We start from the raw sequence: 13,676 nt of genomic DNA, 5'->3' as shown, positions 1-13,676 counted from the left end.
TTCTCACCAAGTTCAGTGTTGGTCTTTCATTGATCGACGTGCATCTCCAGAAAACTTGTATCATTTTCAAATTCGAAGTGAGCATGCTGAGACTCATTTTCATCATGAAAGGAATTAAGAGAGTCTATTTTGATCGAACTCATCCATCTCTGTAATTCCCTTCTCCTCTTCTTCGTAGCTTTTGGATTCAATCAATTTTTTTGAAGAAAAAAAAATATATCGGAAGCAGCAACGGCCGTTGATTTGCTGCATCAAAATCGTCATCATTGCCTTCATTGTCATCTGTTCTCTCATTCCGAGAATCTATTTATTGACTGACTGACTGGCTGACTTGCTGGCTGATTGGATCTCTTTTTGAAAGACTGTATAATAGAGCTTTGGTTGTTGTTGTTCAATTTTGAAAGATGGGATTTTTTACTGAAATGATTGGATTGTTGGCAGTGTCCAACTGGGGAAAGTAAGTGTAAAAATTAGTAGAGAGGAGAATGAGAGTTGTATATTTATATTTTGAAAATCAATATGGAATTGTACGGAATTATATGGTGATGATGGTAAAATAGTTTATTCCGAACTTTTGGTGGTAGCGCTTTTAGTTTTCATTCCACTAAAATGTTTGTCTACGGAAAATATGTAAGGTAAGCAATTAAATTCAGAAGAAGAAGACATAGTGGAAGAAAATTTATACTCGATTGAACATTTTCATTGAACAACTGTCATCTTTCAAAATTAATATTTTATGGTCAATAATTAATACTTTATGGTCAATAATGAAATGTTTAAATATGTTTCGTACGATGATGATAATGATAACAATATTTGGATGAATTCATTGATTGCTTGGGCAATGTGAAAATGAAATTTTAAATCTGTTTAGAGTCATTGAATATCCGTTCGGAGATATGCGTACCATTCGATTAAATATCAACTCGTACGAACATTTGAAAAAACGAATTGCGGAAGCTCATGGCTTGGATACCAGTTCCATTCAACAAGTGCATCGATATGAAGAAAATTGGTGGACAGAAAAAATCAATGACAATGAAGATGTACGATCTCTGAAAGAATATCACATTCTATTATGGAGTAGAAGTACAGGACATATTCCAACACGTAACGTCAATCTCAAAGAAATTCCAGATGAAGTCAATCAAGAAGCTGAAGCATTAGCTGAAGGAACTGGAGCTGGCGGAAAAGGAGTATCTGAATCATTGACAACCACAGATCACAAACACGATGGTGGTTATTCAACACATGATAAGACTGTGACTACCCTCTCGTTTGTTCATCACTTGAAGAAGAAGGATCTTTTCACAGATGAAGAGTATCAAATTTTGACAGAGTTGATTTTACAACATGACCCCTATATTTTGAGTTTACATACGAATTTTAAGGACGATGAAAACAGTTTTGTAATTTATGCCAAACGTAAAGTCATTGATTACACGGTCGGATTTCATGCCATCTCCTTGCCACAGAATTTGAGGCAAAAGAAGACTGGTGTGAAAGAGGAAAAGGATAAAGATGAAGAGAATGATTTGAATGCTGTCTATTGAAAGTCGATAGTAGGCCTAGAGAAATGTATTAAAAAGGAGATTTTGATCATCAAATTTATTTCAATATTACATGTTGTATGGTGTGGGAATGGCTATAGGAGAAATAGGAATTGATTCGTTTCCATCATCATCTCCAAAAGAATTCTCCATATTTGGATTGGAATGATTGATTTGGTTTGTATTTTCATCGTCGAAGTGATGTCGATCGAAACTTATGGAGTTACATTGTTAGATTCTTCCACTTGAGAAATGGCTGTCAGAGCAGTTTTGTATTCAGTTGTTTCCAGCAAAGCTTCATCATCTTTCACTTCTTCTAAAAACTTCTTCAAATCGGCATAGGCGTTCTGCAATCGGGATTGAGAGTTTGGAATCATTTGCTTGGTTTCCTCAATCACATTTTGTTGTTGTCTCAATTTGGTTTCCTCTTCTCCTTTGTTTTGCATGGAAGTGAGCCGCTCCATTTCCTTTTGCAACTCTACTTTATACAAGTTGTATTCTTTGAAGCATCGATTGCAGCTTCCGGTCTTGATTTTCAATTTTTGAAGGGTTTGCTTGGACATGTGTGGTGCAGTTTTTTTTTTTTGAACTGAATGTATTTCTTTTGGCGGGACAACTTGGAAAAGGCTTTAGAACGTTTGTGCTAAAAAATATTCCAACTCACAACACGACGTGATGAAGGAGAACCACGAAGAAAGAGTGGAGGAGGTTCTTCCTCATGATGATAAAGATGGTGAGGAAAGAAAGAACCAATTAAATCCGAGTAGAACTTCAAAAAAAGGTTGAACCTAAAAGAAAAAACCGAGAATCTTATTCGGATGAAGATGAATCTATTTTGGATAAAGAGAAACATTCAAGAAAGAAAACGAAGAAACCAACAGAGTGGGATGAAGAAGACGAAAATGATCCAATGTTGGAAAAACAAGATCAAGCCGAAGATGCCATGAAGGACGAAGAAAAACATAACACCAATTCTCCAGCCTGTAATTTTACAAAGGAAGAATTGCATTTATTACAGGAAATCAATCAACTTCAGCTGAATGATTTGTCAAATATACCACAGTATAATTTGGATCCTCTTGTATTCCGTACACTGTTGAATAGAGAAAGTGCAACACAAGCTATTTCAGATTTAGGTAGAAAACAATATGATGCTTTTCAACAAGGTAATATTAACAAACAAGACTTGATTTTTTTGATTGCCAAAGGTTTAAGTGGAAACGGAAAAACTCGTATGGCGATCGAGATTTCTAAAATTCTTTCAAAAATCGAACCACAATCTATTTTCAAGAATTCTTCAATCTGTTATTTCAACTTTACGAATGGTTTTTTTTGAAACGTGGTTTGGAAAGAGATTCGTCAATTATCTCTTTAATTTCATCAAGAATTATTTATTCTGCTTTTGTTTTTGGAGGAGAAATTGCGACACGTTTGCCAGCAATAACTAATGACTGTTTTTTATATGAAGTACTAGGAATTATTAGCACAAAATTACATGAGCGGTTGAATATTGAGCAATCTATACCCATTCCTCTTGTACTGGCTTTTGATGAATATCAGTACCTCATAAGACATCAGTTTAACCTAAATACAGACTTGCAACATAAAATTAGGAGGTATATGAGAAATTATCAGAAAAAGCATAGATTGATTTTATTTCCAACATTATCAGGAACATTATTGGACTCTGACATCAACTTCACATCAATAATGCTTTCATTGCCATCCTTGCGACCAGAGGATATTGAGATCATTTTAAAAGAGGAAGGGTTGGAGGATTTGTTTACACCCAAATACAAGATAGTCTGGAGTATAATTGGCCTTGTGCCAAGGCATTTAGAATGGGCAGTTTGGAAAGCCAAAAGTATGAAGGACAACACAACCATGCCATTAGAAACAAAAATAAGCTCCATTTACGCGAAAATTGCAGCAGAGGTGTATCATATATATCAACCAGAACACGAATATTACGCTTATCAATATCTATCCATACTTACTCTTTCAGGATTTCCATATAGCACTCACAAAGCTCTCAAATATGAAAATAAGGTTGAAGAATTATCTAGCCAAGGCAGAATTTACAAAGCTAATGACCATATTGGAATACCATTTCTTGCTATTGACAAACTTTCAGAATCAATTAAGGAAATTCCAAAAAGCATTCAACGACTTTGTTAACACTTCAAAAAATCCGGATTGGGAAAAATTCGAAAAGCTATGCTTGAAAATAATTACCTGCAAACTGAACTATATTCTCTGGCTGAAACCAATTAAGGATGTGTCTACTTTTACTGTTGGTGACGTTTTTCAGGGAGCGCACATGCCAATCAGGCTCGCTCAAATGACTTTAATGACTGAAACTAATAATATCATGTATGAAACTGAAAATTTTATATCAACAAAACTGATAACCAAATATACAGTTATGAAGGTTAAAAAGAATGAAAAAGGAATTGATGGTTTTTTGCCAACATTTACTTCGGATGGAAAAAAGTATTATTTGTGACACAAAATCAGTTTTTGAATGACGATTCACAAACAGGAACACTAGAACCCAATCAATTAAGGGAATATTATGAGGATGCATTATTGAAAATTGCAGACTATGAAGTTTATGTTATTATTTTCACAAGAAAAAAGTCTCTGACAATACTGCCAACAATGTAAAACAAGGAACAATTCCAACCACACCAGCACGAGAATGCTCGAAATTAATTTTGGTTTCTGGAGATTGTTTTGATAACTTTTTCCATCCATTTATTGCCACCATTTTCAAACTTGGGGAACAACTATAGAGCAAAATTCTGAAAGCTCCGGACAGTGTTCATTGTGGATGGTTATGCCGGTCAAACATAAATTCAAGAGCTTGTTTCTGGCGATTTAGGACCAATCATTGAATTGAATAGAATTGAGATAATTAGTACTTGTTGAGCTTGTTTTGATCATCATTTTGTTGATATGCTCAAAAGACAGAATAAAATTTATTAGTCAACCAGAAAATTCATACGAGTAATGTAGTATTACTTGTACTTATTGTTCCAGAAATATAAAAGGCAATGAAAGTTGGAATTCCATGACATTTCAATTTGAGAAATATCACAAGAGCATTCAAGGCACTTTGCATAACCTTCCAAGTTCTACATGGAACTTTACACCAGGCGCTTCAAAATGAATAGGTTTTGTTCCTCCTTTGAAGAATAAACCAAGCACACAATTTGATTACGTCTGGCTGTTAACTTGCAGAACATTTTGGAATTGAATATTTATTGGGCGGACAGTATCTGCTGCAGCAACTTCATCCAAATTAATTATATTAAGTGAGATATTGGATTCGATTACTTGGATTTCAACTTCAAACTAATAGGGACTGATCACAATAACAGGATTAATAAATACGATATCGATAAGGATGCAAGTCAAATCATTGAATGGTGCTGTCGTCATACTTGTTGTTGTCCATGCTACTTTATTCAATACGTAATTAAGCATCAATTTGGCTGAAATCTGGCTTCTCAGGATAAGTGCAACCCTCATATTGAATAATAGTGGAAGAGGTATAAATACCAGCCTTCACACATTCATCAATAGATTTACCTTTGGCCAAGAAGGACAAAAATCCACCAACAAAGGAATCACCAGCACCATTAGTGTCAACAATCTTTTCCTTTGGAATCTTTTTAACTGGCACCTTGTGAGAAGTTCCATTCACACCAATGCAAACAGCTTCTGGTCCTTGTGTGAAAATGACATAACGTGGTCTCTTTGAATTTTTCTTTTCCAAAAGAGATACCTTTGCAGCAATGTCGGCAACATCAGTTTCGTCCCAATTCAAAGATTTAGCAAATGCTCTTGCCTCTTCCTCATTACCAAATAAATAATCAGTGTATGGCAAAGTTTGCATCATTTTGTCATGGAAAAATTGAATAAGGAAAAGTGCAGACAAGTTGAAAGCGAAAATCTTGTTGTTTTCACAAGCATGTTTAGCAGTCTCCAACACACTCTCAAATGAAACAGTGACAAAGAAACCAGAAATGTAAAACATGGAAGCATTCCGAACAGCTTGTTGAACCTCTTCACTCTTGTAGTGCTCATGCGAGTATTTTTCAGCAGCACCCAAATTAGCGATAAGAGCTCTTTCATTGTCGCAAACAAGAGCAGCACAAGTACCAGTTGGTCTTTCCTTTGTAATTTGATAAATCACTTTCAAACCATCTTTTGTAACACTTTCCTTCATAATTCTACCATATTCATCATCACCCACACATCCAACAAAGACAGCAGTTGGATAAGAGACTTGATTCATCCATTGGAAAACTCTCATCACATTTTGAGTAGCACCACCAGCAATATATCTTACTGGATAATTTTGTACAAGCTCAGCATAGAGAGGAAGGTGTTTCTCTTCGGCCAAGATGGCACCACCGACAGGAGCATTGTACTTTTCAATGAGAGTATGAGGAACCACAGCGGAGATGTCCAACAATGGGTTGCACATACCAAAGAGGCATCCTTCAGGGACTGTTGTTGATGGAGTGGACATTTTGTTGTTATTACTGTTACTATGATGATAATAATAATAATAATAATGATGATGATGATGATGATAGCACCGATGAAAGGGACTCAAAAAAGACTCGCGAAAGGATGGTCCAAGCTGGAGATAATTTTTTCGTAACAAAAGATTCAAACAAGAAGAAGGGTTGAAATTCAAACATCGGAAGAAGATGGAGTTCATTCCGAAAGAGATTCAATAATATAGTATAAGGATAAGATAATTTAGAATGTAGAATCTATCCAATGATCAGAAATTAGAAAATAATTGCATTTCACTACGCTCAGTGTGTTGAGATTCATATAATATTGAAATAGTATAATTTCTTTTCCCGTAATTTGAATTCTTCCTCATCAAGTATGATCATAACGAATGTTCTTCTTCCTCCTCCTCAGACAAAGAAGAAAATACACTCTCAAGGCACAAGGTGATTTGTTTTTTCCCGATTGAAAATAATATTATTATGTAAAATTCCAAAAAAGTACAAATGTTTGAGCACCCATCCTTATCATCATAATAACAACAAATGTTACAACAGTGATTGTAGTTCTGACAACAACTGGAAATCTCCTTCAAAACAAGGTCTTCGTTTCATCCTCATTCCTTCATATGAACATCAAGATTCCAAAAACAACAAAAAATGTCCAACTTTTCATCGGAAGCCTCTCTTGCAGAATCTCGAGTGATTGAGTTGGCCGATCCAAAGAATCCAACCCAGAAAGCATGGCAACAAATTGATGAAAAAGATGGAGCTGTTGTGGTATGTGATTTGATGATGATGATGGTGATGATGATGTAATCTTGGAATGATGGATGTTTGGTGGTTTGACTTGTTTGCTTCTCTACATGGATTTGAAAAAAGGAATTTGCTGAACCACCTCCTCATACGGGATCGTATCGAGTGACTTATCTGATGAAAGGTATTTATTATGAATATTATAATAATTTTGAATCCTTTGGTGATCTTGGTACCTTCTTCATGGTATGAATATTATAATTCCGAATCATGATCATTATTACCATCTCATGACCACTATTATTTGTTGTGATCTGATTCATTTAGGTGTTACGGTCGACCAAGTAGCACAAATTTTGTGGAATAATGATCACATTCTTGCACTCAGTACTTCACTTTCAGAAATTAAAGCTCTGAACAAGTTGAGTGACAATGAGGAAATTGTTGCTCACATGCACAAATCACCAGGTTAGTAGTTTGAATGCGTTTCACTGATCATGGCCATTCATTGATCAACCATGGTTGTTCCACTTTGAATTATCGTTGTGAAATGTGTTTTAAAATTTGTGAATTTGATCATGTGACGTTGTGACATTTCTTGTTTCCAAAAATTGTCATTACATTTATATATATTGGACATTTTATCCACAACACTTAGCATTTGGTGTTTCAAAACGAGATTATTTAATTGCGAGAAAATTTGACAAGAGAGAAGATGGCTCAGTGATCATTGCTCAGAAAAGTGTTGTTGATCATTCCTTGTTCCCTGAACAATCAGGTTATGTAAGAGGAGATTTGTTGTGCTCTGGGTATGTCATTAAGCCTGTGAAGAAACCAAATGAAACTACTGCATCAAGTTGTCATGTTACCTATGTCATTCAAACAGATGTCAAAGGTAGGTGTGATTTGTTTTTAATTTGAAAAAACAATATATTCAAATGGGAATGGAATGAATCAAAACAAACAATCGACATGTTTGCGAACATCATCTCCTTTTCAAACAAAACAATAACATTGTTCACTCATCACTATTGAAACATCTCTTCAGGATGGATTCCTGATTTTGTCAAGAAAATGGCCAACTCTCAACTTACTACACAACTCTTGAATCTCTATGCCTATGTCAAAAAGTTATTTGGCATTAATTAAAGATCATTTGATTGTCCATGTTAAAAAGTAAATCATTCTTCTCCGTTTTCTAACCACAACAGAACACCAGGTAACGTACACCCCAAGATCAGAACAGAATCTGAAGATGAATAGATGAAGAATTCAACAGTTTAATAGAATGCTTTGATGAAAGAACATCCTTTTATATGTATCTTAAATTGAAAAAACATTCATCTCTATCAAATCAATTTGGCTATCCACAGAATCAACAGCTGGTTTTTTCTTTTTTCTCTCATTTTCTTGAACTTCTTGCGAACCATGAAAAAGACACACGTACAACAGATGGTGATGACACAATATCAGCAGACCAACGGGTTATAGGCAAAGTTGGCCGTTACAAAATTAAAAAAAAACGTTAGAATTTGGCGGTTGCTCAATTTTTTTGAATTTGCGCAACAACAACTCACAAACAACGTCGAAATTTCATTAACCCCCTCCTTGAAAGTCAAGTGTATACAATCCTGTTCTGTTCTTCATTCATTATATTTTATACTCGTTGGTTCCTCTCGCAAAAAGCATTTGGTGGTCTCGACAACAATCTAACACGAAATTAATGAAAAAGAAGACACACCAACAACAACAACAATCTCACATGGGGAGTAGTAGTGGAGGAGGAGGTAATGGAATGAATCCTCATCATCATCATAGAAAACCACCCACTCATCCCCATAGCAACAACCACTCTCATCATCATCGAAACGGCATCAACAATAATAATAACAATAATCATCATCATAACATTAATAATAATAATAATAATAATAACGGAAGAACAAAACCATCGCACAGCAACTCAAAGGCTTCTTCTTCATCATCATCGATACACCAACAACAACAACAACCCTCAACCGCAAACTCACGTTCAGTACCAATATCCTCCAACTCGCAGACTTCTACTGGTCCACCAACAGTACCACCATCGTCGGTCAGTACAAGCACAACAAACACAAATGACACCACACCATCCTCATCATCCAATGTCTTTATAGGGGATAAACCGCTCGAACCCTATCTCAACGACCTATTCTCAGCTCTTGTCAATGGTACCAAAGCTTCCAACAACCTTCCCTCCAATCAAGACTTTGAGTTCTTTTCGAGCCATTTCCCTCAATTTAGAGGAGCCATGGATGAGAGTGCTTCATCCCTGCGCAATACTTTGTCGTCGTTTTTTGGGGGCCAAAAGATGATGAATTCTGCCCTCCTCGAGGATGATCCAGAAATCATGTTCGAGTCGACCGTGGATTTACTGGATCAATACTTTGAAAATGTAGATATTGCTCTCGATGAGATGGAGTTGAATTCAACAGAAAGTAGAGGTGTAGGAGTGAATCCTTCACTTACAAATGGATCTTTGAATTCACACGCAACCTTGTCATCATCAAATACTGATCCTCACATGTCACTCAAATCCATGAGTCGACCACAATTGAAATGGACAGATATCGACAACTCGAACAGACCATTCGTGCCTAAATTAAAGACAAAACCCAATGCCTTTGTTGCAACCCTGGAACAATCTCTAACAGTTGGATCCCTGGATGAACTCGACGAAAAGACACGTTCCTTCCAAACATTTGAACAATCGACATTGCCTCCATTCCCATTTCGTCTTGGAGTCGGAAATGGTATGGGTGGAGAGCCAGTTCGTGAAAGTTATCCACATCCCTATCTTCCTGAATTGTTGAGTCTTGAGTTTATGCCCTCTCAATACAAACCACCTGAAATCATTACTCCATTCTCAAAATTAGAGGACTCATCCTGTACTTGGATTAGTACTGTGGATGATCTCCATCGATTGGCAAGTTTGTTGGAAGCTCAGGATGCATTTGCCATCGATTTGGAACAACACAGTTACCGCTCGTTCCAAGGATTTGTTTGTTTGATGCAAATTTCAACGAGAAATGAAGACTTTCTCATTGATACCATTGAATTGAGAGAGCATATGCATATTTTGAACTCATCCTTTACTCATCCAAAGATTGTAAAAGTGATGCATGGTTCCGATTGTGACATTTTGTGGTTACAACGTGATTTTGGTATTTACGTTGTCAACATGTTTGACACTGGCCAAGCATGCAGAGTGTTGACGCTTCCAGGTTGTTCTTTGGCCTATCTTCTCAAACATTATTGTGGTATTGAGGCAGACAAGAAGTATCAATTGGCAGATTGGAGAGTAAGACCTTTACCGAGTGAAATGGTGAAATATGCACGAGAGGATACTCACTACTTACTTTATATTTACGACCGATTGAGACAAGACATGTTTTTCAAACCAAATTTGTCTTCCAGCATCACTGGTGTCGAAAGAATGGAAGAAGTATTAGTACGATCTCGAGAGTTGTGTATGAGAAGATATGAAAAAGAACTTTTCACAGAAACATCTTATCTCTCTCTCATTAACAAATTCACACGGAGTGTAAGGAACATTAATGAAAAGGTCATTCGTGTGCTCTACAAGTGGAGAGACACAGTTGCAAGAAAGGATGATGAAAGCGTTCGTTATGTGCTTCCCGATCACATGATTCTCTCCATTGCTGAACAAGCTCCAACAGAAGTCAGCAAATTGCTTGCTTGTTGCAATCCTGTTCCAAAACTCGTACGTCGTGACGCTAAAGTAATTGTCAATCTCGTTAGTAAGACATTGAATGATGAAAGCAATGACTTGACAGAACCATCCTTCTCCACACCTAGTAAGATTCCCGAAGATCATTTCATTAATCAACATGCAAAACCATCCTTTGAATTGGAATCACCTATTTTCAATCCACACTACAAGACTCCTTCACGAATGAGCCCTGTCATGAATACTGATGATTTATACAATATTGCTGGATGGATCGAATCTAAAAACTATTATCCATCATCATCGATATCCAAACTTTCATTTTCCGAAGAAGATCATGAAGCTTTGGATTCACTACCTTTTGAACCTCCACAATTGGTACCACATCAGAATCAACGATCGGTGAATGTGACTCCTAGTAAGAGTTCACTTTTCTTCCCATCTTCGATGAGTTTTCCATCCTTGCATAATCAAGAAAAGGTTTCAAAAATCATGTCATCCTTCTCATCCTTTGGTTCCTCTCAGAAACAACACTCTTCACATCAGAATGATGTATCCATGATGAGTCTCGATGATTCTGACATGCTATTCATGCCGTCAACAAGATCCACAACGAGTAGTAGCAACACCATTCACCATCAACAACAGATGGATCAAATGGACACCACTTCGAGTTTCCTTCTCAATCATCATCCATCCATGTCAATGATGAACGACCCAAATACTACTGCGAGTACTCCAAATCAATCCTCAAAGAAACCACCAGCATCCGTACGAATCACTCCCGAAGAGGAGAGAGTCCCTTCGAGCCTTAATGAAATTTACATGCTCTCTCAAAAGAATCGAAAGAAGAACAAGCAATGTAAAAAGAAAAAGCTCAAACAAGACTCTGTTTCGGATCCTTCTCCTGCATTTGTTGGTGAAGGAGGAGAGGTGGCAGTGACGGATGCAAATGGAGAAGAAGCATCTAGTGACGCTTCACAGTTGAATCGTGCAGCAGACATGACTGCTTCGATGCCACTCGCCCAAAAACCTGTGGACTTTATGAAGAAGATTGGGTGGTTGGGAGCTGAAGAGGAATTATCAGCCTCTGAAGAAGAGAAGGAAGAACAAGAAGTGAATGCATCTGTACAAGTGAAGGTTCCTAGTTTTAGCAAGCCAAACATGAACGTGCGAAAGAAACCCTCGAAAAATTACATGTTCTCTAAGCAAAACAAGTATTAACCTAGGTTATAAAAGGCAAATGCCTAATTTATTATCTTACTCCTCAACAACAATGACAACGCTTAAAAAATGTTTGGTCGAATTAGAATGGCCTTAGCAACACTATTTCCAGGAGAGAAGAGGAGGTTGTGGTGGGCTTTCATCATTGCAGCTGTGGCTGTGTTGTTGATCGGAAGCTTTGTGGATAGGGAACATTGGTTTCTGTTTGGAAAGGGATCTCTTGCTTCGTCAACGCGACAAAGTTCAAAACGAAACTATCACTCCTCCAATACAACAACAGACAGTTCATCGATGTCATTTTCCTCCTCATTTGCACAACTTGAAAGCACAACTTCTTTAATCAACTCCCAAACCACTCCATGCGAAGATTATCAAGTCGCTTACTATCCCGACGACGATGAAACCCAACCCCTTCAATGCGGCGAATGCATTCCTGGCACCTCAGGTATAGACACTCCCGAATTTTGCAATTTGGATGAATACTGTACGGATGAAGGCAAATGTGAAAAAGTGACCTCACATCCTCTCTTTAGGGCTGCTTGTCCAAGAGAATTAGGACGAGCGCTCACTAAGGACGGATGGTGTGGTCCAGGACTTCGATGTTTGCAACATACATGTCGACAGTGTGTCACTGGAATGATGGATTATGCGGATGGTAAAATCTGTGTGGATGATGTGTGGACATTTGACACTCTAAAGATTGGATTTTATCATCCCACAGTGATATTCTTGACTGCTTTTGTGGTGTTGGTGGCATTGAATATGCTGTTAGATGGTTGTATCGATGCGTTGTTTGCTCTGCAAAAGAGAAGGCGAAGGAGAATTGAGGAAAACTTGAAAACGTTTTATCAATACATGGTCTCGACGCAACAAGAGCAACCATCACAAAAACAATCTCCTTCTGATGATTTGTAGCTAGAGAGGATTCACTCTCATCGTTGTTGTAATTATCTTAAATAATGTCAAGTAATTATTATTGTATTTACAGAGAATAAATTATTTAAATATTCAAAATTATGAATATTAATATTTGAATTATGAGAACATTTCCATTAATAGGATGAGTAGAGAGTATTAAAAAATTAGACATCAAGTGAACACATTAATATTCACATTTACAACATGATATTATCAATATCATCTGATAAATCATCCATAGAATCCTTATTATGATTGTCTTGTACAGGCTGTTTTTTCAATTCCGTGCATTGAAGGCATTGTAAATGTGCCAATCGTTCATTGATCAACTCCACTCTCCTTCTAAATTTAACCAAAATTTCTTCATTCTCCGAGATGGCCAATACAAGATCCACATCTTCTCCACTTTCATTCATAATTTCTCTCATTTCATTATTAGATCGTTCCAAATGAAAGATTTTGGTCGTTAATTCTTTCAATTCGTAGTGAGTGGTTGCCAATAAATTTTCATACTCCTCCATCAAGCTAAATGAGGAACCAGCAGTACTTGGAGTATACTGAATGAAAGAATTGGAACTGGTTGAAGAGGTGGTATTGGTGGTGCTTGATGGTTTCCTCCGAAAATCCGTCATGTAAATTCCATCGCTAATCTTCTCTTCGGGATATTCGTTCGTGGGTTTCATTTTTTTTGTATTTTTTAATTCTATTTTTGGATTGATGTTGTTCTTTAATCTATTTGAAAGCGAAATTTTGTTTGTTGTTCGTGCGGGTTGTTGCATCGATTGGGTTGAAAAGAAGAACTCAGATCTGGTGGTTGGTTGTGTGGATGGAACTGTTTTTTAAAAATCGTTGAGAACAGTAAAAGAAGAGGAAAGTAAAATTTTATGAAATATTGATCACCATGTGTGTGTCTTGAAGTTGTGACACAAAAAGTTTTCTCATTAATGTTCATTCGAGAAACTT

General features: G+C 36.7%; 8 protein-coding genes across 8 annotated transcripts; 5 read left to right on the top strand and 3 right to left on the bottom strand.

Moving 5' to 3' along the window:
• Positions 1-422: 422 nt before the first annotated feature.
• Positions 423-1,553, top strand: FDP41_004941 (uncharacterized protein; the record flags this gene model as incomplete). Its single annotated transcript, XM_044708411.1, has 3 exons — positions 423-457; positions 561-635; positions 875-1,553. The coding sequence occupies 3 exons, from the start codon at positions 423-425 to the stop codon at positions 1,551-1,553; spliced, it is 789 nt and encodes a 262-aa protein (XP_044560979.1).
• A 212-nt stretch (positions 1,554-1,765) lies between these two features.
• On the bottom strand, positions 1,766-2,113 carry FDP41_004940 (uncharacterized protein; the record flags this gene model as incomplete). The annotated part of the gene is made up of 1 exon (XM_044708410.1): positions 1,766-2,113. The coding sequence occupies one exon, from the start codon at positions 2,111-2,113 to the stop codon at positions 1,766-1,768; it is 348 nt and encodes a 115-aa protein (XP_044560978.1).
• A 347-nt stretch (positions 2,114-2,460) lies between these two features.
• FDP41_004939 (uncharacterized protein) lies at positions 2,461-3,728 on the top strand (the record flags this gene model as incomplete). The annotated part of the gene is made up of 2 exons (XM_044708408.1): positions 2,461-2,716; positions 3,025-3,728. 2 exons carry the CDS (start codon positions 2,461-2,463, stop codon positions 3,726-3,728), a joined length of 960 nt encoding a protein of 319 aa, XP_044560977.1.
• Positions 3,729-5,031: 1,303 nt separating this feature from the next.
• Positions 5,032-6,090, bottom strand: FDP41_004938 (uncharacterized protein; the record flags this gene model as incomplete). Its single annotated transcript, XM_044708407.1, has 1 exon — positions 5,032-6,090. One exon carries the CDS (start codon positions 6,088-6,090, stop codon positions 5,032-5,034), a length of 1,059 nt encoding a protein of 352 aa, XP_044560976.1.
• Positions 6,091-6,742: 652 nt separating this feature from the next.
• On the top strand, positions 6,743-7,987 carry FDP41_004937 (uncharacterized protein; the record flags this gene model as incomplete). The annotated part of the gene is made up of 5 exons (XM_044708406.1): positions 6,743-6,862; positions 6,965-7,022; positions 7,166-7,306; positions 7,497-7,733; positions 7,887-7,987. The coding sequence occupies 5 exons, from the start codon at positions 6,743-6,745 to the stop codon at positions 7,985-7,987; spliced, it is 657 nt and encodes a 218-aa protein (XP_044560975.1).
• Positions 7,988-8,561: 574 nt separating this feature from the next.
• FDP41_004936 (uncharacterized protein) lies at positions 8,562-11,795 on the top strand (the record flags this gene model as incomplete). Its single annotated transcript, XM_044708405.1, has 1 exon — positions 8,562-11,795. The coding sequence occupies one exon, from the start codon at positions 8,562-8,564 to the stop codon at positions 11,793-11,795; it is 3,234 nt and encodes a 1,077-aa protein (XP_044560974.1).
• A 69-nt stretch (positions 11,796-11,864) lies between these two features.
• FDP41_004935 (uncharacterized protein) lies at positions 11,865-12,710 on the top strand (the record flags this gene model as incomplete). Its single annotated transcript, XM_044708404.1, has 1 exon — positions 11,865-12,710. One exon carries the CDS (start codon positions 11,865-11,867, stop codon positions 12,708-12,710), a length of 846 nt encoding a protein of 281 aa, XP_044560973.1.
• A 200-nt stretch (positions 12,711-12,910) lies between these two features.
• Positions 12,911-13,396, bottom strand: FDP41_004934 (uncharacterized protein; the record flags this gene model as incomplete). Its single annotated transcript, XM_044708403.1, has 1 exon — positions 12,911-13,396. The coding sequence occupies one exon, from the start codon at positions 13,394-13,396 to the stop codon at positions 12,911-12,913; it is 486 nt and encodes a 161-aa protein (XP_044560972.1).
• Positions 13,397-13,676: the final 280 nt, after the last annotated feature.

The sequence above is a fragment of the Naegleria fowleri genome, assembly GCF_008403515.1.
Source record: "Naegleria fowleri strain ATCC 30894 chromosome Unknown tig41, whole genome shotgun sequence".
NCBI lineage: Eukaryota > Heterolobosea > Eutetramitea > Acrasida > Naegleriidae > Naegleria > Naegleria fowleri.
This window is presented reverse-complemented; position numbering and strand designations above follow the sequence as displayed.